The following is a 22,217-nucleotide window of genomic DNA, read 5'->3' on the forward strand; positions in this document are numbered from 1 at the left end:
ACATCCAGCTTGCTCGTTTATAAGTATCTTAAATAGTACTGCTGTTCTGTGCTTAAAAAGTTTGCTGATTTAAGCATATAAAGTTTTCGTTTGGCCAAAGATAAAGCTTGTCAAGGGATAGAGGAAGAGGCAAAGACAATAAAACTGAGGACATTTTTAAAGCAAAGATTTGAAAGCTGACCCAGACCTCTATGTTCTCTGGGAGCTCTTACAGTAAAAGTGTGCTTGCTTTTAGGTTACAAGATGAATCTTGAAACAAATTTACTGCTCAAGTGAGTAGGAGGTCAAATGGTCAGTGATGCAACCTGACTACAGGCCTCATTTAGCTTTACAAAACTGTTAGATCTCAAAATCAATTTGAAATTTCAGGGGAAGCTGTTGCAGGGAAGCTTGTCTTATATTATGTGGTCTTGCCTTTGGGCTGGCGGAGCAGCAAAAAAGAGAGCAGCAATAATTCATGCATGATGAAATAAAGGCACGGATTACTGCTTTCTACAACAGAACATGAGTTTGTAGGTGAGAAAAAAGGACCATTTATTTGTAAGGCATGTATTTGGAAGTTTGCGCCATGTTTACACAGTGTCGCCCTCGATAAATGAGGCATGAAAAAGGTAGCATTGTGTCACGTAGATAAACAAGTAAGTGGGCCAATATGCATCCATTACAATAACAGGCCCCGGATGTAGATTTAAATTGCGATTCCTGGTTTAACATCTTGTGTCCCTAATGACCAAGCAAGGAAGAGTGCTGTTTTATGACAGCAAATCTTTTAGTGATGTTGCTGTAAAACGATTCAGTCACCCAGCAGGAGAATGAATCAACCAGTTTCAAGTTGGAATAGTTTAAAATGTAACTTACTCAAATTCATGTGTACGTGTCTGTGTGAAAGAGATAAAAGCATTCCTCTTATTTGGGGATTTTGTGCACACATGAGGGGAGTATAACAGTTCAGTGTGAGTTTTCAGTGTGAGTAAATGATTCTGGCCATTTTGGGACTTGAAAGAAGAATAGATGAATTAAGTTAGTGAAGTGTGGTGTTTGTTCAGGCAGGACGTGCACTCTAACTCATGTGCATCTAGCAGCTGATCGTCAGCTGATCAAATGAACAATGTTAATGACGTCCGTTGGTTCAAAAAAGGCAGTTGTCCGCCGCTCGTTCCCAAATTATTCATTTATCCCTTCAGTTCCACAACTTTTTACTTTTTACATAGCACCACAGTTATTAATTAAATAGTTATAAATGTTATTACCTTATAAGTTTAAATGTCACAGTACTTTTTTTTACATTTGTATTTGACAAATTGTGCAGAAGGATTCTGACTCAACGCCAGCCTTTGAGTTTGACATCAGATTAACGACAACACTACGCATGGTCGATTCATCTCAGCTCCTGTGCGTCATCAGGTTGATCTTTAATGTAGGTGTTTGTCCAGGATTTGTCCACAGAGTTCGTTGACCTGCATCTTCACCAAGGCAAACCTTTATTACAGCTTTTTCCTTTCATATTTAATGCAAGAATGATAACCATTTCCTAAATTTAGATATGCATGTAGGAAATACATGTTACCAAAGCCCCTTGAAACTGTTTATTTCGCACAGTATAAGGTCAGTGGTGCTCAAACTTTTTCCAGCATAACTCACACTATGGGTGTCAAAAATGTATGCCCCAGATCCAACAGTTTTTATCAATCTTTAACAGTAATTATGGATCCGAGTTGAACTTTATTGAAATCAAGGTTGGTAAAGCAACATCAGCAAGCTTGTTTGTTTTTTTTTTTCCCTCCATAAATCATATTAATTTTACAAATTTTTTTCACTCCATATTTTTCACCTGGATGTCTATGCCTCACCTGCAGTAGCTCTGTGGTGTACTGGTGGGGCCTCCCTCACAGTTTGAGAAGCACAAGTATAGGATAGGATCAAGCAGGAAAAACACAGGAAGAGATACAGTGAATTAATATCAGTCGAATTCAGGTCACCATGGGATTTTCCTTCCTGCTTTCTGAGCTTCTGCTTTTCTATGTCTAACTTCTTCTCTCTGAACCCTCCTGTCTGTCTTCTAGTTTTCTCACTCTAAGCACTTATAATTGAAATGCAGGAGATAAAGTTGTTAGCCTATAGGGGAAAAAAAATCTGTACAGAGGATTAGATAATGAGAGGGAATGTATGCCAGCAGGGTCTTCTGATTGATATGAGTATATATTAAAGTTTAAGGCTAAAAAACTGGCTGCAACCTTTGTATCATTGTCCTCAGGAATTACTGAGACACTTGAGTGGTCATGGTGTTTATCTTGTGCCACTAACCACAGCACTGAGTAATATTTTCGCTATCAGCACTGTTTAAATAAGTTTAAGGGCCCCCGAGCCTCATTCTTTGGGGTTGACATCTGAAAAGAGACACGCAAGAGCCTGTGGGGTGAGAAAAATAGTCCAGTTGATTAAAAAAGAGGTAGTTCAAAAGGAGAAGACCCAGAAAACTCCATTATTGGTATAGCAGCAAGAAAGAAGGGACTTAATATTATTCTCTGGCGGCAGATATCAGAAAATGTACTGGAAAAAAAATATGATTGCTTTCACAGGAGTAATAGACTAATTTAACAGAAATTTAAAACCCCCATTGTTCAGTAAGGTTTCTTGCAGAACGTCAGCATAGTTACTGATGTTTTGCTGTTTTTACTGGATATTATGATGAGTCCAGCAGTGGAGTATCAATAACCACTGCAATTTACACAGCAAGCACTCTGGCAAAGAGTGTTTGGAATATGACTGGAACACTGCAGGTGTAATGTGATTATGACAAATGACTTCTCAAATCATGGCTAATTTTTTGAAACATAGCTGTTAAGAAAAGGAATGATTTGTCATGTCATTACATGCACAGTAGAAGTGGTTTTATACATGGTATCTTATCTAGGCCCTAAGGTGTGGGTTTCTAGACAATACTAAAACACTTGTAGACAACTGAAGAAGCAAAACAAGATAAGAAGAATATCTTAACAGATAACATTTTAATATAGTCTGAGAATGATTTTTGTGGCTCAACCCCTTACATAATATTGTGTTGTGATCTGTCTTAAGTTTCACAGTGAGGGCTCCCACTCATATTAGCTGTGTTGTGCAAAAGGAGTCAAAGACAGTCTTTTTCCTCTCAGCATGCTCCATACAGTACTGGAAGCTTATGAGGATCTCATCATTCTCCATCCTCATAATGTTCCTGTCAGTATGCTGGATGGGAACTATTACATCCCACAGATCATCATTCACTAGATGTAGCGGCCCCCATAAATGCTAGCAGTTTTATTATTCAAGATATTAGTCCATTTGTGCATTAGCGCAGTGGTTTGCCTCGTTATGCTAATTTCAGAATGTGTCTCATGTGCTACACAGTTGGTTCTAAGCAGAAGACCAGAAGCTCTTGTCAAATTGATTACCCTACTCAAATTTATTTAGCACTACATCACTGTTTGATCTCTGTCTACTTTTTAAATCAATCCCACTGTAATACCAGCCACACACAACCCATCGATTTGAATCCACTAATTCATGTGTCTCCCTCCTGTTGTTGGATGTTTTCTGACAGACCAATAACAGCAAGCCTCAGTGGCAAAAGCCAGCTGTCACTGTGGCCAGTCCATCTCTCATATGTTGCTATTAGCATTCATGGTTCATTAGCCAGCAAGCACTCAGTATAAAGTATAATTGTAGGCTGTGAGCTTTGCTGTGACACTCGACCAATAGCACACACTGAACACGTTTCAGAATTAGAGCTCTCAAGGTGCCTCTGTCCTCAGTGTGTGAGCTACAGGTTTATCATATTATGGAACAAGTGCAAACCTTTTATGGTACTGTATTTTCTTTTTTGTCTTCTTTTGTTTCTTCTGACTAGAGATTACACAGGACAGTATAAATTTTATCTAAATATAGCACAGTTTCATAACATGGGCTTGTGCGTCTATAATAGATATGTGGCTTAGGAGTGATGTTTCATTCCATTTGCACCAGAAGCCCTTTTGTTTATTTCTTTATGGTGATTTCATATTCAATTTTTGTTTCTTTTTTTTTTTTTTTTGCTTTAGTACACAGTTGCAGTCTGTGCTTATCTGTATCTTGTGTCACATCACAGACTGCTTTGCAGAATTGACCAAGGACTCCAGCTTTTTCTGCTATCTTCCAGGCCATTACTTTTAATCTTCTGTTTCTTTATGAATTTGTGTCTTACAACTCCACGTTTCACTCAGTTTAAATCATTTATAACTCACATGGATATATCCCTAATGCTTTTTACACTAGCTAGAGTGAATTTGCACTTGTTTGATGTCCACTCACAACTTAGGAATGACTTTATATAGAATCATCCAATGCCTAAAACTCAATTTACATTCATATACACATATACAATCATCTCACCTTTTTCTTAAACATTAAATAAATGAACTTACATTATACTTTTCTTTTCTTATTGAACACTCACAGAGCTTTAGACAACCCACTGTATCCACCCATTCACACACACATTCATATAACCCTTTCGATGCGTATGAACGAACTGATGACCCTTCTGATTAGTGGAAGGTTAGTTATGCTGAAAACTAAATGGACTACATTTATACTGACCACACAAAAGGCATATCATGGACACACACATCTTATTTTAATTTATTATATATACATGGCTGCAATATGGGCAACTTGGGGTTTATCATCTTGCTCACATGCAGACTGAAGCAGGAATCTCTGTATGTGTGCATCTGTCCTTCACATATGTTTATATATCCTAAAAGCAGGTTGTGTGGTTGTCATATTTTGGGTAAAAGTTGTTTTCTCTTCCCAGTGTTTTCAGTGTTTCTCCTTAGTTGACTGCTCTTGTGTCTGGAGAGGAATGACTAACACATACAATGAAGCAGAGAAGCAACAAAAAAATCCACACTTTTTTTTTTTTTTTGCAATGCTATCGTTGTGAGGAAAGTTATTGACACAATGCATTCCATCAATATCCAGACCTTAACTATATAAACTATGAGCTTAACCTTAAAGCTTACCTAAACCTAAACCCAAACTACAGTCAATGAATACAATCTCAACAATGGATTTACTGCATTAAAGACATTTAGGGGCATTAGTAAATTGTAGCTACAGATAATTTCCTGGTTTATACTCTTCCTAAAAGAGGTAAACTCAAATAAAATAATCCATTGGTTTCTAGGATTTGATAATGTTTTAAAACTGTTGATAGAAAGAAAGTGAGATGCAATTAGTTCATTTAACTTGAATCCAACTCAGGAAGTACACCATAGCTGTGTAAAAAAAAAAAAAAAAGTATGATATGTGCACTACATGAACAGCTCAGGTTTTAGTAATTTGAAACATGTGCATAATATGAATTGTATACGGGAAAAACAAAAACGATAAGCAAGAGAACCTGAAGAATTTGTATTCTGTTATCTACATGTTCTGCCATGTTTAAGATCTCTGCATGCATGAGAAAAACAGCCATATGTACAAGCCCACCCATGATGCCTGTGTGTATTTAAGCTTGCTTGTGGTGATTTTTTTTTCCAATTCAGACACATCTCTCCAGATATCCACATTGGGTTTGGTTTCATCTGCAAGTGGTTAACAAAGAAATGGGCTTTTGATACCGAGAGAGACAGCTGAGACCACTATGACTTCCCCAGAGAATTTAAGGAATCAAATTTAAAAGCTATTTCAGGCTCCAGTGCCAGGTACAGTCATGTCACCTGGGTTGATATTATTGAATGAAATAGGATACACCCACTACCAAGTCTGAATGTGTTTGTGTGTGGAAAGAAGCAGGCAAAGAGGGCGGGAAGGGGTGAGGCGACTAGGTCCGCAATGTTTAAGTGAATGAGGCAAAGGAGCAGCAGAGACATGAGAGTGTGTGTGTGTGTGTGTGTGTGTGTGTGTGTGTGTGTGTGTGTGTGTGTGTGTGTGTGTGTGTGTGTGTGTGTGTGTGTGTGTGTGTGTGTCCACATCCCTGTGAGTGCTCATGTTTGTAATACGTTTAGTGCTTTGTTAACTGTGTAAGCCTGTCTACATCCGCTAACAGAAGTGTTTGTCCTGTATTATAACCAGTACTGTCAGCAGCACACCTCTTTGTGGCGGTACAGTACTTGGATCATTTTCAAGGTATCCTTGTAATCACCTTGTTGACTCACTGGCCTCTCAAGTGTTTGAGCACTGCCAACTGACAGTGTGTGTGTTTGCTTGCCTGTAACTTGGTGAAAGTGAAGCGCAGTGAGTGAGAGAGTCAGCGGTTTTCTGGGTGTGCTTTTTTCTTCGTATGTTTATGTATGCATGTCTGCAAAGAAGAGTGCAGATCCATGAATTTTGTGTGGCACAATAACATATATCAGAAAACTTTGTGGCTCTGTAACAACACCACACTACTGTACTTCCTCCTTTACTCCATATATTTCTGTATTGCCTTTAAAGGGCATCTTTATTTAAACACATGTTATTTTTTGGACAGGTGATGTCCAAAACAGGTGATGTTTGCACATCATAGACATGGTCTTTATCATCTGACATCTATTCATCCCTCTGCCACATAAATACATAATATCCCACTTCTTAAAAACTTGCACTCACTAAGAGGTGTGACTACTTGACATCTCTTTGCCTCTTACAATATCCTTTCACCTCCATTCCTCCCCTTCTTGTACCCCCTTGCACACCCCTGAATTTCTGCCTCCCGCATTTAAAGCCCCCTCTCCTCCTGCTAAAGCATGTTTACATAGAGGAGAGTGTGTGCTTTTTCTCTCTCTGTGTCTCTTTCAAGTGCCTGTTCAATAGGCAGATGGTTGCACTTCCTTTTAAGGAGTGTTCGCAATAGTCTATTAGTTACATGTGAATAGCATCTGTGTAGGGTTGCACTGAAGTGCAGGCATGAAGTGTGAGGCAGTGGGTCAGGCTTGGTATTAGCCTCACACAAAACAAAGCATGTTACTTCATAGTTTAGGTTGCGGGAATTGTTAGGAGCTAGCTGTCACTGTGTGCAAATTTAATGCGCAAGCAGTTTTTTTTTTTCCAGTGTCCCGCTCCGACATCTACCATAAAACTCAGCCTAATTTCAGTGACAGTAACTTTACTTTTGTTTTGAAAACACACAGAAGGTATGCTTTGGCGCTCATCCAGTTTTAGATTTACGGCGAGAATGAAAGAAAGGTTAACTTACAGCATTCCCCCCTGCAGTCATTCTGAAGCCCTTTGGTTTGACATATTCCTGAACCATTCTTCTACTGTCTGTATTTTGCCTTTCTGTTTTTCTTCCTGCCTCTTGCATTCACATACACACATACTACACAAGCATGTCCAAGTGTCTAAGAGTGCCATGTCTAAAGAGTTCCAGCAGCTTGTTACTGAGGCTGTCAAAAAGCAACAGAGACCCACCGCAGAGGTGAGGATGTGTGTGAAATCCCATGAGCCTGTAGCACAGGTCAGGAGCATAACAACATCCAGCTTCTCTTTCCACGTGGAGATTTTTCTCCTCACATAGCTACTCTAATACAGCAGCCGAGGAATGTAACAAGGAAAAAATGACTTCCATAGTTCATTTAATTCTGTAAGTCTGAATATCAAAACAGTTTTTACTATTATAGTTTTTTTAAGCACTGACTGTGTGGAATTGCTCTTTAGAACAGCACATTTTTGTTTTCAGGATTTTCTCATCCTGCATCCCTATCAACAGGATGTTCTCGCTCGTCAATGCCTTCTGTTTGCATCTGCAAATGTATCCGTTTCATGTAAAACATGAAGCATCAAGGACATCTAGCCTGTCCGCTCTGATTGGCACCATCCACAATTACTCATTGGCGTCACATGGAAGAAGTGGAAGAAGTGGACTTTGGGTATTCTTATCAGTCAGGTTTTCTAAGACATGTTTAACATTGTCAAAAGAGTACATTTTTAACCCAAACCATGATGATGAGTTTTAAACCTTACCAAGCTCTGAGACAAACTTCTCCCACTATTGCATCACCTCCATTGATATTCAAAATTAGAGAAACCATTTCAACTGATGAAAAACTGGGGAGTTGTATACATTTTAAAATAATTCTACAGGAAGTGATAAAGTCTAAAATATAAATAATATTACCTACAAAACAGGTAGTTTGTTTTCTCTCAATATCATTTAAAACATTTTAACATTTAATTCAGTTCAATTCAGTTTTATTTATATAATGTCAAATCACAACAACAGTCGCCTCAAAGCATTTTATATTGTAGGGTAAAGAACCTGCAAGAATACAGAGAAAACCCCAACAATCAGATGTGAAAGCATTATGAGAAAGCAATTGGAGACAGTGGGAAGGAAAAAGACCCTTTTAATAGACAGAAACCTCCAACAGAACCAGGCTCCGGGAGGGGCAGTCATCTGCCACGACCAGTTGGGAGCAAGGGGAGGGAGGCAGGACATTGCATTACTAGATTAGAAAAATGAACACTTTCTAAGGTTTGGGAGTTGTATTCTTGATTGAAAATAAGCTGGCTTTAAAAAAAGAGGGGAGGTGGTGTGAGTGGAGGCAGTACTTCTATGTTAAAGTTTGATGTTTATTGACCCACCCAACAACACTTATCTCCTCCCTCTACTAACTCTCTGTCTCTGTAAAAGCACCACACTATTTTCTCCTTTACTCCATATAGTTATATATGGTAATAGTCACTTAGGCCCTTGTTGGTTTTTTGGAATTAGTGAAATAAGTGATGCTACTCTTGAGATAACAGATTCCATGCACAGTAATCATGGCATTCTGCATAACCCCACATATGATTATTTCACTTCCTCACAGTGTTATTTTATCAGGCTAAACTCCTGTCAAACTGCAAACTGTTTATGGCTTGTGGTGCCAGTGTAAGCAGAACTCAGAGACTGTTGTGCAGTAATCTGGATTGTTGCAAAAAAAAAGACACCTCAATAAAAGCAGGTCTCCTGGCTGCCCACAGTCATAAAGGAGAATAAACAAGGTTAGGGCTGAACAATTATGCTGAGCTGCTTCCTGGTGTTAGCAAACTGATGGGACTTCTTCAGTTGGACAGACACTCCTGTTTTTCTGTTCTGCAGGCAAGAGAGTTTATACTGATTGCATTTACATTTTTCACTCAAAGAGCAAGATTTGTACTTAATGACTAAAATGTTTAGATTTCTGCTAATGCGCATGTGAGCCCCAAACAATTATTCAAGAAACAATTCTCTTCCTTCTATGGGCTGGTTTACATCCTGGAAAGTGTATGCTATAACTACTGTAGTCTCAAGAGTGCTTTGCTCAACTAGAATTTGTACTCTGGTGCCTTTTAGCTGCTAACGATAGCAGCATGGTCCTATACGTGGGAATATTTGTCTGATGCCCTGTCACTTTAGTGCAGACTGAAATACTGAAATATATGAATGCAGTTTGGCACTATCTTACTGAAAAAGCCAATACTTTGCCTGAAAAAGACGTCTGGATGGCAGTAGGCTATATTTTGTTACTGTATATGCAACATCCATGAATTGAAAAAGGATCTATGAAAAATGTGACCACAGGACAATATCTCACTTCACTTCACTTAAACGAGCCTGTTTTTTTTTGTTTTTTTTTACATATTAGAGTTTTAACTTGAATTTGTTACTGCAAGAAAATGTGTTCACTTGATGTCCAGAAATGTATCTCAAAGTAAAACGTAGCACATGCAACCCAATAATTTATACTATTCAGGTCTGTAATAAACTCTCCATTTATTTTCCACATATTTAATTTATCTTATCTCCTCTGCACATTCTCTAATGTTTGCTACTTGGATGCAAAGAATCTCTCCCATGCTCTGTGTGATAAGGAATGAATGGTTGGCTGCGTATGAGAGGGTTATTTCTTATGGTTTAAGATTTACAGTATAAACAGTGTTTCTTTTTCACGTGCCTCCAATAAATTACAGCAGCATTTGTGAAATCGAGTGTGTCCTTATCTGACTCATAGCTCCTGAGAAAAGGCACACAAGTGCTGGCAGAGTGTCTGACACTCTCATAGTAAATAATGTGCATAATATTATAAAATCCAGAAACACATGTTTGCTTTAAAAAAAAAACAGCTGTAGGGATCAGCGTGTCTGGCATACTCAAATGTTAGCAGTCTAAAAGCTGGGAGGCTTTGTCATTCAGCAGATTCATATATCTTAACAAACAAAGCACATAGCAGCAGTAGGAAATAGTCACTGATGCTGAGATCAATAACAAGTCATTGTATTTTCTTTTGTTACTGAATCCTTGTCACTGAGGTGTACAGATTTAAAGCACTTAAAAAGTTTGTTTGTTTGTTTTAAGTGTTACATGAGAAGCCTCTAGACTACAGCTAAATAAAAGTGAGGGTGATGTGACATGATGAAGGAAAAGCACAGGACACATTATTTGCTGCTGAAACGCCACCTGGCCAGAGGTGCATAACATTAGGAGCTATGTAGTGTATTTAAGATGTGCCAGGCTAAAAATCTGTGAACTTGAGAGTTGAATTGAGGGTGTTGCTCATGGACTCCAGCAAGTCTGTTTCTTGCCAAGAAGGCACTAAATGCTTCTTTTTGTCAGCAGTGAGTACCTGACAGATGGCCTTGCGCTGTTTCTCAACCCTCACCACCATCTTCTGGCAGCAAACCCCTCCTCACCAGCTTGTGATGGCTTTACCCCATGCTGTGCCACCACAGGAAGAACGAGGCCAGGTCCCACTTTTTTCAATGCCGGAAAATAATTATATAGGAATAAAATAATAAAACGATACTATTTTCTTTATTTTCTTTCTTTACTATTTGCTTAGTACAAAATGTAATTTACTATCACAAAAAATCCTATGTGTCTATTATATCTGAATGTATTAAACTAAGGTTTTTACATCAGACCTTGGCTTAAAGGTTTTCACCAACAACTGTGCTATTGAGCTTTGTTTGAAATTATAATTAATAGATGATTGGCATTCTTCAAATCTAATAACATAAATGTTCCCCCTTTAATGTCCTTGGTCTACAAACTGCTTTGTCAGAGTGTCTCTGATGTTTCACCATATCTGAGGTGGTGGAGAATAATAACAGACTTGTGCTTTGCATAAAGCTAATGTAAAAATGAAACGATGAAAAAAAGCTTTAAGGTTCAGTTTTAAAGACTATATGGGGCATTCATCTTTAACTGTGCTGAATGGCACAATATCCTTGCAAAGGTCAACCTAAACTCCATTGTACAGAAACAAAGTTAGAAGAATGGTGTCACCATCCAAAAACATATAAACTGAACTGTATATTAGTTTTATGCCTCCAAAGGTATTAAATACTGTCCGTTTACTAATTGATGAAGGGTTAATACCACTTTTAGTATGGCTTTGAGATGTAGATTTTTCATTCTGCATGTTATACAATGTGTTAATATGTGTGTATATCTTTGAGATGGTCCTTTCTTTCAAAAATGACACATCCTTATAAGATTTAATTGAAGCCACTGTGGCTTTTAGTACATGGTTAATGTGTCTCTCCAGTGGCTAGCACTGATGCCTCACAGCAACAAGGTTTTAGGTTTGAACCTGCTGGCTGGCTCCGACCTTTCTGTATGGAGTTTGCATCTTTTCCATGTGCCTTTGTTGGGTCTCTCCACTCTGTTCTGGCTCCCTCCCACAGTCCAAACATGTGTGTTAGGTTACTCTGTGATTCCAAATTTCCCATAGGATAGAGAGTGTGTGTGTGTGTGTGTGTGTGTGTGTGTGTGTGTGTGTGTGTGTGTGTGTGTGTGTGTGTGTGTGTGTGTGTGTGGCTGTTTGTCTCTGTGCTTGCCCTGAGATAGACTGGCAGCAAGTCCAGGGTATACCCTGCCTCATCTCCACTGAGAGCTGGGATAGGCTCCAGCCTCCCTACAGCCTTGAATTGGACAAGTGGTTAAGAAAATGGATGAATAGTGTATCTGTGTTTGAAGTTCTGAGTTTCTCTTGATGTCTGCTCTCTTGCCACAAGGCAGAAATCTGCATACTATATGACAATGCAATGCTGCCCAGCCAGTGATTGTAATCACAAAACTATTGCTTACAGCTGCTGGGTTAGCTGAATATGTATGTATTTTGACTGTAGTGGCTCTCTTCAAACGTTAGTACTTGTGGTCTCTAGTTTTCTTTGCTAAAGTGTATTTTTTGTTGTAAAGCACTGGTTGAATCTACTTCTTTTTTTAACCACTATTTTATCTTCTTTTTGTGTGTTCAAGTTTTTTGTTTTTATAGCTACTAAAAAATGTAGCACTTCAAGGGTTGCTAAAGTGACCAAAATTCAAATTACAGTAGCTTTAACCTTCATTAAAAGTACTTCTGAGTGTGACTCATCCTTGGTAGAAACATTTTTGGCCATGTCACTGCTATGCTAAAAATAGTAACCTGAAATGGCCATATATTAGTCATCCAATCATTTAGATGGATTCTTGGACTGAACTTGGATTGCGCTGTCCAACCCTGCTGGGACAAATGCCTGAAAATGTCAGGGAACGAGTTGTGCTGCAACTCAGTAAACGAGTATTGATCTCGCTGTATACCTGAAACTATCACACCTACGTGCCCTGGAGTCAAACTTAAGATATAGGGCTTAATGTTGACTTAGAGAAAACAAGACAAATACACTATAATGGCTTCACTCTAATGGCAGCTGCTTGCAGAGATCTAACCCACCTATGTTGGAAATGTATTATACATTTTTTTTTTCATTTGAAAGGGCTGGATTTTAGATTTTAGAGGAAAACAAACATAAAAACCGCTCTCCCTCATTCTGCTCCAAGTGGAATGCAGAGGTAAATTTATGGTAGATAACAAATGCAATTGGAGGCAACAACAAGATATAATTGTTCCATGTATAATTATTTTTGTTGTGTAAGACAATTGACTGATATCAGACAGAATTATCATCTCAACATTGGCTTATTGTTACACAGGAAAGCTGAGAATTAATAAACATAGGATACACTGTATATATACACACACATACACATCTATGCTGTATAATTGACTGCATGCCCAAGTAGATAACCATAAATTTCTCCTATTAGTGTAGTTGAATGATTTTATAAACTGTTGTGGCAGTGTGATGTATTGTGTAAATACATCTGTCTGAGGGACTTGCAGATCCACCAGTCCCAACACTGATTTATTGTGTAGCCCTCTGAAAGAGACAGAGGCAGGTACAGCAAGTCTGACATTTGACCTTTTCCCATAGGATCCCACCTTTTCTCCCATGTTCTGCAAACTTCTTACATCTGTATTACACCAAAGAACATACAAAGCACTTACTAAAGCAGTAACTCTGCTTTTGTTTGAGAATATTATTTATATATATTTCAAAAGTTTATATTGAGTAAAAGTGAACAATATATATATATATATATATATATATATATATATATATATATATATATATATATATATATATATATATATATATACATATTGTATGCATATTGTTCACTATATAAACTTGTTTGTCCAACAACCTAATGTAGAACATTAAGAAGATTAAAGGTTTTCTTCATGCAAGCACATTTTGCCCTGGTAAGTTGATTCAAAATTTGTTTAAGACTCCTTAGTAACACATTGCTGTTTTACATGCCCAGTACAATTCAATTTGGTAAAAGTTTAAAGTTTGCCAACTGTTTTCTCTAGTTCGTATGTTTTTTTCAAAGGCATTGTTGTCTTTTGTATTTGGCTGCTTTTGTTTTTCACATAGCCTGCTGTAATTCATGGCATTGCTAAATTTAATGTGTGAATCTTTACATGCATACTGTGAGTTTCTACGCAAATATGGTGCACACAATGCCTTTATACCCTTTAAGTGACAGTGCATGCTCATGCACTGTCACTTAAAGGGTATATGAGTGAAATATGAAGGCATACTATCCATGGATGAGCATGGATGAAGTGATGCGTGTCCACAGCAGAGACAGCAGGGAGCTTTCTGATAATAGTAGTAGCAGTGTGCAGCTCTCAGTGTCACAAATGGTTCTGAGACGCTGTTGGCTACTGAGTTTCTTTAACAGCTCTGTGGGAGGTCTGAGATTCTGTGTAGGCATAGGTGCAGCACTCAGCTTCAAATACCTTTCCCTGTGGGATGAATACTGTGTGCATGATTGTCACTTTAAACATTAGAGAACTGCTATGTTTGTGCTTACATATTTGTGTACATGGTGTGTGTAGGCATGTGGATTTGGTGGTCAAGGGGAAATATGTTTTTTCTTGTTGAAACATTGTTGTAAATGTCAGCAGAAGAACTCTACTTCCATGGCTTCACAACAAAAAGAAAGCAGGGGGTAATGTGCTGCACTCTGTATAATCACAGCTGATTTAAAATGAATCCCGAGTATTGAGTATTGATTGCTCCACTTGTCAGGCAACAAAAAGGCATACTATCCATGGATAGCTGCAGCTTTGATATCTGCTATTTGATATTTGTGTCACTAGACACAAGTGTTACCTAAGTCAAAGTCCAAGCCAATATAAAAAAAAAGACCTTAATCTAAAAAGGACTCATCTAAATGTGTTCACCACAGTAATTATAAATTATTATTATTATTATTATCAGCAAAACAGAATACGGCATGCTGGTTTGGAAAGTGGTACTGTAGGTCTTCATCTTGTTACCCAATTATCAGCAACTGCTTTGACAGAAACAGAAAGATCTTCTATTTAATGTTTGCCTTTTTATTGCAAATTCATCCTGAATCAAACAAAGAGCTTCGCGTATATTCTTTGTGGCCATAATGGTATTAGCTCTCCTGCTCTTTTCTCCATGTTTCACCATTAGGTTTTGTCTGCTGATAGTTTATCTGTCTAGGAGCTATCTTTTCTTTCCAAAATATCTCCCAAAGTCCATTCTTCCTGCTTTATTCAAGTCCATACTTTTTTTTTATAACTCTGCTCAATTTTTGAAAAATTAAAAAAAAGGGTCTAATGTTATGCAAGACATCTTTACAAACTAGACAATAATGGGAAAATGCATTACCTGTGTTTAAGTGAAATGTGTCTGCAATTCATTGGGTGGTATAAGAAACAGGTGTTGATTGCATTCTCTCACTTAAAGTGTTGACCGTCTAGCCTTGTTGATTCGAACATCAAGGTGTAATTTATTATATATTGCTTGCAATGCATTTACAAAGACTGTGCACAAATGAAATTAGAATGGATTGTTTTAATAGAAACACCCAAATATCTTTGCCTAGTCTGACACCCAGTTTGGTAGAATAGGTTTGGAGCCTCACCTAGTGGATATGAATAGGAATATCAACTCAAATTTTATTCTTTCTGTCACTCTGTCCCTTTACACCTGTCCATTCCCCCTTATGTGCCATACCCTTTTCCCTCCTCTCTTTGTCTTTTCCTACCTCCCTTTTCTATCTCTCTCTTTAGAATATGCCAGGACATAACAATGAGCTCCAACAGCACAGACCCTGGTCTCTTCCTGACTGTCAGCACCCCACCACCACTGGCCGGAGCCTTCTCACAATCCGGTGCACTCCATCAAAGAGGAACTGGAGGAACACCCTTGGATTTACATGGGAATGATAATTCCTCTTCTATCAGCAAGTTCTCAAACTTCACCTTAGAATCTCAAAATGGGAATGCAACAGCAGCCCTTGATCCCCTGGGTGGTCACGCTGTGTGGCAGGTTGTCCTCATTGTCTTACTGACTGGCACACTGTCACTGGTCACCATCATTGGAAACGTCCTGGTAGTCGTATCCTTCAAGGTTAATCGCCAACTAAAGACAGTAAACAACTACTTCCTACTGAGCTTAGCTGTGGCTGACCTCATCATAGGGGTCATCTCCATGAACCTCTACACAGCTTATCTTGTGATGGGCTACTGGGCCATGGGCAACTGGGCCTGCGACCTGTGGCTGACTATAGACTATGTGGCAAGCAATGCATCAGTTATGAACCTTCTGGTCATCAGCTTTGATCGCTACTTTTCAGTCACTAGGCCTTTGACCTACCGGGCCAAACGGACCACAAAGCGAGCTGGGATCATGATAGGCTTGGCCTGGTTTGTTTCTCTTGTTCTGTGGGCCCCAGCCATCCTGCTATGGCAGTTTTTTGAGGGTAAAAGGACAGTGCCCGCAGGGGAATGTTACATTCAGTTCCTCTCACAGCCTATTATAACCTTCTGCACAGCTGTAGCAGCTTTCTATCTGCCTGTGACAATAATGAGTGTTCTCTACTGGCGCATTTACAAGGAAACCCAGAATCGTTCAAAAGAGCTAGCTGGGCTGCAGGGTTCAGGTGGAATAGGAGCAAGAGGTGTAAATGGTGGAGGTGAAAGGGCCCGTTTTGTCCATCAGACAGGAAGTTCTAGAAGCTGCAGCAGCTATGAGTTGACCAGGTTATCCAAGAGAAAGAGCACATGTCGGGAGCTTGTTGGCCGCTTCCACTGCTGGCCTGGTGTTCGCTCTTGGAGACCTGGTAGTATGCGACAGGGAGATGGTGATCCAGACCAGAGCAGCAGTGACAGCTGGAACAACAATGATGCTGCAGTCTCTTTGGACCAGTCTGGGTCTTCAGAAGATGAGGACTGTGGAGACAGAGATATGATTCCACAGAGTCATGCTATTTTCTCAATTGTTCTTAGCCTACCCGGTATAAAGGCTGCCGTTAACTCCCAGCTAACCTCATGTGAGGATCTTGATGCAGCCTCAGAGGAGGATCCCCTCAGGGGAGCGGAGTATAACCGAGACAGTCTTTCATCAATAACTCCAAACACAACGGCCACCATTACTCCTGAAGGACCAAACAGTTCAGAAAATAGCTACCACCAACACTTCTGCTCACGCAAGATTCAATCATTGTCTTCCATCCAGGCGTCTTCTAACCATAGGTCTCTGGATGGTACTTCAGTAACCACTACCACTGCCTCCGACAGTACTACTACCAGCACGACCACCAAATCCCCCTCAGGTCCAATGTCCTTCAAGGAGGCAGCTCTGGCAAAGCGTTTTGCTGCCCGAGCTCGAACTCAGATCACCAAAAGGAAGCGGATGTCCTTAGTGAAAGAGAAGAAGGCAGCTCAAACTCTCAGTGCCATCCTCTTGGCATTCATCATCACATGGACACCTTACAACATCATGGTGCTCATCACTGCCTTCTGTAAATCTTGTATCCCAAATACGCTGTGGGCAGTGGGTTACTGGCTATGCTACGTCAATAGCACAGTCAACCCTATGTGTTACGCGTTGTGCAACAAGACTTTCCGTACAACATTTAAGATGATACTGTTGTGCCGCTGGGACCAGAAAAAAAGGAGGAAGCAGCAGTTTCAGCAAAGGCAATCTTCTGTGGTCTTCCATAGGACAATTCCCAGAGAGTCTACGTAAAGGACTGAAAGTTTAGATTGCCAGTGACAGACCTGAAAACTTTAACATACAGTAGAAGGAAAAGAAAGAAACATCCATGTAATTGTTTCTGTGGAGTTTCTTTACCTAGAAATCATCAATGTTTTATTCTGCTATGTCAAACACAGCAACCCAATGTTGTGGTCTTGCAGTATGTGTTTGTGTTGGTGCATCATTAAACAAAGCTGTATTTGTGCGTGAAGGTTTGCTTAAGGTGAGGTCCAGACATAAAAGTTATGCGTGTCCTTGAAGAACTTTTTTATAATTTCACACAAGTACAGCAGCAAGAAAATGAAGTGAGTGGACAATACTCGAAAAGGGCTTAAAAAACACTTTGCAGGAGAAATATTGAAGTGCAATTGATGCCGATAGAAAGGATGTTGTCAAAGAGTTGGGGATTACACTTCTCTGATCATTTCTCTCGATGGGTAGCTTGCTCTGTAATGTGCAGAGTGGTTTTGCATTTCAAACAAAACTATATAAAAAATTTTTGTGCTCACAGGCTTCTATATTTTATTGATTTGCCCAGTTATCATCTTGACTGGTTTGCATTTTTATTAGAACTTCTGCAGATTGCTTTTTTACATGTGTTCTAATGTCTATGTCTATAATGAAATATAAAAGGTTCTTAAATTTTGTCCATACAGTTGACAGAAAACTGTTATTTTTGTGATATTTGTCTTTGGTTTTCTAGACATTTTGAGCCAGTCTGAAAATGATCCTTTTGATGAACTGAGTTGTGAATATTCTGTGTGGCACCACAGTCAGTGAACTGCTGTTGTGTTCAATGTGATTGTTGTGGTTTATATGGTGGAGATAATAAGTACAATGGTTGTGTTTTATGTACTTGCGATTTTCTGTCAAGTAATGATTATATAGTAATGATATTCTGTTTGTATACATTTCGATATTTCTGAATATGATACACAAAGATTGCACACATAGACATACAGACACACAAACACAGGGATGTTCATTTATTTTTTAAAAAAGTGTTTTCTTTTTTTTTTTAATCTTACATTATTTTATTTTATTTTTTTGAATTTCCACAAAATTTCACATCTAAGCAAATCTTTGTAAAAGGCCAGCAATCTTTGATGAAGTAGAACAAGGGCAGCCTCTAGTGGTGCACAGAAAGAACTGTTGTTCAGGCTGTCTACACTACAGTATCAAAACCTGAAATATATCTCTACAGATATTGATGGATTTAGATTCATTAAAAATTTTAATCTAAATTTTAAATAAAGATAGGCGACAAATTCAAGAAAAACTTGAACCCTAGACTGAGGAGAATTGGATTCACTGCAAAGCAATATGAAGTTGTTCTGAATGATCACATTTGCCCTATGTTTCATCATGAAATTGTTGTATCCTGATCAAATAAAACTGTGCCACTTAATGATCTTTAGTATAATTTTTTTTTTAACGTTTAGATGTCAGATTGAGACGTTATTCTGTGCTACCAGCCACCATCAAAAGGAAGAATGGTACTCTATCCCTCCATTAGAGTTTTAGGCACTTGCAGATATATTAAAGTTTTTCTGGCAGCACATGGTGGCTAAACTCCTTTAGGTTTTTTTCTATAATTGCTCACCTGTTTGTCTCTGCCATTTAAGAAAGAATATCTACAACTGTGTGTTTCTTCTATAAAATTGTCAGTGAGGCTTGAGAAAAGGAAAATTGTATATAGAATTAAAAGCTGTCTTGGTTTACAGAATCATCAGGTTTTTCTATTCAGAAAGTGGGGAAAACACCACAAGTCAACCATTAAGAGTCAACACACAGATAAAAAATTCCTTTTAATTTTATGTTTTAATGGGTTTTTTTTTTTTTCAACATTGCCACATCCAAATCTTTCATTCTGAATATCGTACAACAAATACCGAAGGTAAATGAAAACTTGTACTATAAAAACTAGAATGCAAATTAATGACTAGATTGTATTATATTGGCTGGTTGGTCATAAATGATGGTATGACTTTGATTTATGTGCTGTATGCAAAAAGAGATGTTAAAAAATATCCTATAACTGCCATCAGTGTACGCTTCATCAGTTTTCAACAGTGTCATAATACAGAAATCTACTTTCAGCTGCTCCCTTATTCACAAGGGGTCGCCACAATGAGTAGCGCTGCATATTTCATCTGGCAGATTTTTACGTTGGATGGCCTTCCTGACACAACCCCCCAAGGGATTTGTTTCTTCTGCCTGAATTGAACCAGGGGTCTTTCGCTTGTTAGGTGAATGTATAAATTATTACACTATGGAGCCACACGAGAGTGTCATAATACATTCTTCATCAAAATATGAGGGGTTTTTTTGTACTGTATTGGGAATGTAAACTGCCAAAATGTTGGACACAACAGTTTGTTACATTTTAAGAATGCCAATCATACTCATATTTTAAGCCAATAAACAAACAAAACACCTTTTGTCAAAAATGACTTTTTTGTTGTTTTTGTCTTTTTGTCATTATGTAATTTAGGGTTTTTCACCTTTGTTGCACCTTTGTTGTTGAATATATCCATGCTTTATTCTGTGCTCAGTGTTGAAAAGTACAGTTGCAAGTCATTAATTCTACACTCACTTGCCACAGCATTAGGTACAGCTGTTCAACTGCTTGTTAATGCAAATATCTAATCAGCCAATCACACCGCAGTAACTCAGTGCATTTACACATGTAGACATGGGCAAAATGACCTGTTGAAGCTCAAACTGAGCAAAAGAATGGGGTAGTTGATGAGATTTTGAACATGGCATAGATGTTGGTGCCAGTTTTTGAAAAACTAATTCCTGCACAACCATCTCTATGGTTTACAGAGAATGGTCTAACATAAGAGAAATTTATCCAGTGAGCAGCAGTTATCTGGGTAAAAATGCTTTGTTGATGCCAGGGGAGAATGCACAGACTACTTTGACCTGATAGGACGCCAACAATAACTCAAATAACCACTAATTAGAACCAAGGTATGTGGAAGAGCATCTATGAATGCATGTCAAATCTTGAAGCAGATGGGCTATAGCAGCAGAAGATTACACCGGGTGCCACTCTGCTCACCTAACAACAAGAGTCTGAGGCTACAATTTCTAGGGGCTCTCCAAAATTGGCACATTTTATTGGTGTGGGGGATATTTTCTTTGCAGGCTTTGGGCACGTTTGATTGTTGTGATGACTGTGGCTCAGAAGGTAGGGCAGGTTATCTACTAATTGGAAGGTTGGTGGTTTGATTCCTGGCTGCTCTAGTCTACACGCCAGAGTGCTAATACTGAACCCCATGTTGCTCTCTGATGCAATCGTCGGAGCATGAATGTGTGTGAATGTTAGATAGAAAGCACTTTGAAATAGAAAACAGTGCTTGTATGAATGTGTGTGAGAATGGGTAATTGCAAACATGTTGTATCAAGCTCAGCTAGAGTAGAAAAGGACTGTATAAAAACTAGTCCATTTACCATTTAAATGTTACAGTCTACCTGAGTATTGCAGCTGACCATGTCCATCCCTTATGACCACAGTGTACCCATCCATGGGTACTTCCAAGCAGAGCCAACTCTAGCCATTTTGGTGCACTTGGTGCGTTCTTTCGGTGCATCTATCCAGGACAGGACAAATAGAGGAGTTTTACCTATTACTGTCTGTATAGTATAAGCAAAAAATGTAGCTTCATTTTTCCTGTATTTCTTTATTATTGATTTTCAAGACAGAGCACAAAGAAAGGGCACCAGGCGGGGTTACAAATATATATATATATATATATATTTTTTTTTTTTTTTTCTAGGCGATCACCATATTGCCTGTGTCCAAAGGCCTGCTTCCAAGGCTGCTTCAGGCAGGATAATGTGCTAGAGCTGCTCTCAGTGACAAAGTGGATGGCATCACCCTTGGCTGCCTGGTTAGTGGAGGAAGGGATTTAAGCAACAATGTGAATACCTCCTTGGATATGTAGTGTGGTCATGCTGAGCTGGTGCAGCTCAGAAAAGTTTGATTACTATTCCAAACATGTATGACCAAATGAGAAAGTTCAAAGAAGCAAAAGTCTTAAAATTCCTGGTGTTACACTTGAACCCTGCTAAAGTTATATAACTGTTCTTTGCTCCAAGTTAACTAGATAAGTAAAATTGCTTCAAACCTGTAATACACATTAATTTCTTTTCTTTTTTTAGAAGTAATTTTTTGACAGCTGTACATACCTACAGACATGGCACTGAGTTAAGTTTTTTTATAGTGTAAGCACTGTCTTACACATTTTTGGATCTGAAGCAAAAGTGGAGGTACAGATAAATACTATGTGTGATTTTGAGAGTGTTAATGCTCTGCCAGCACTAGCAAATGTATTTATTTCTGAATATGGCTCTAATCTTCCAAGTTTCATTAAACTGAATTACTTATTTACTCTCACAGGAAACCTGTAGTTTGAGTTCGGTTTGAGGTCACTGACCTGTCTGGTAACAGCTTATGTTGGGAAAAAACAGCTGAAGCTCGTTTGCCAATTGAGTGCATGGACTTAAAATTGGCACTACAGTGCATCAGCCAAGAGTAACAGCTACTGATTTACTAAATGTTATGTGTGGTTTTCCTTGAATTTGCTATTAAATATGAGTCTTGCATCATTGTCTGAAATTACAATGACACTTGCACTAAGTGTCTAATTTCAACCAGAAATTAATTTTTATACCATAGTGTGCTTTGACTATTATTCTGTTATACAGTTTTGTATGTTCCCATGATGAATCCTGATGAAGTTAGTGAGGGAAGTCTCCACAGAGCTAATGAGAGATGGCAACAGTGACTAGACATGTGATGAGGAAAATACAGACTTCATGTGACCCATAGCTAAGGA

The 22,217-nt window shown here is 38.6% G+C and overlaps 1 protein-coding gene across 1 annotated transcript in view; it reads left to right on the forward strand.

Moving 5' to 3' along the window:
- chrm3a (cholinergic receptor, muscarinic 3a) overlaps nt 1-19,791 on the forward strand; it is a 102,677-nt gene extending 82,886 nt beyond the window's left edge. The window contains exon 3 of the mRNA XM_030748626.1: nt 15,402-19,791. Coding sequence (XP_030604486.1) covers nt 15,421-17,361 — 1,941 coding nt within the window. The 5' untranslated portion in view covers nt 15,402-15,420 and the 3' untranslated portion in view covers nt 17,362-19,791. The remainder of the gene's footprint in view (nt 1-15,401) is intronic.
- The last annotated feature ends 2,426 nt before the right edge of the window (nt 19,792-22,217 follow it).

This window comes from Archocentrus centrarchus, chromosome 15, assembly GCF_007364275.1.
Source record: "Archocentrus centrarchus isolate MPI-CPG fArcCen1 chromosome 15, fArcCen1, whole genome shotgun sequence".
Taxonomy (NCBI): domain Eukaryota; kingdom Metazoa; phylum Chordata; class Actinopteri; order Cichliformes; family Cichlidae; genus Archocentrus; species Archocentrus centrarchus.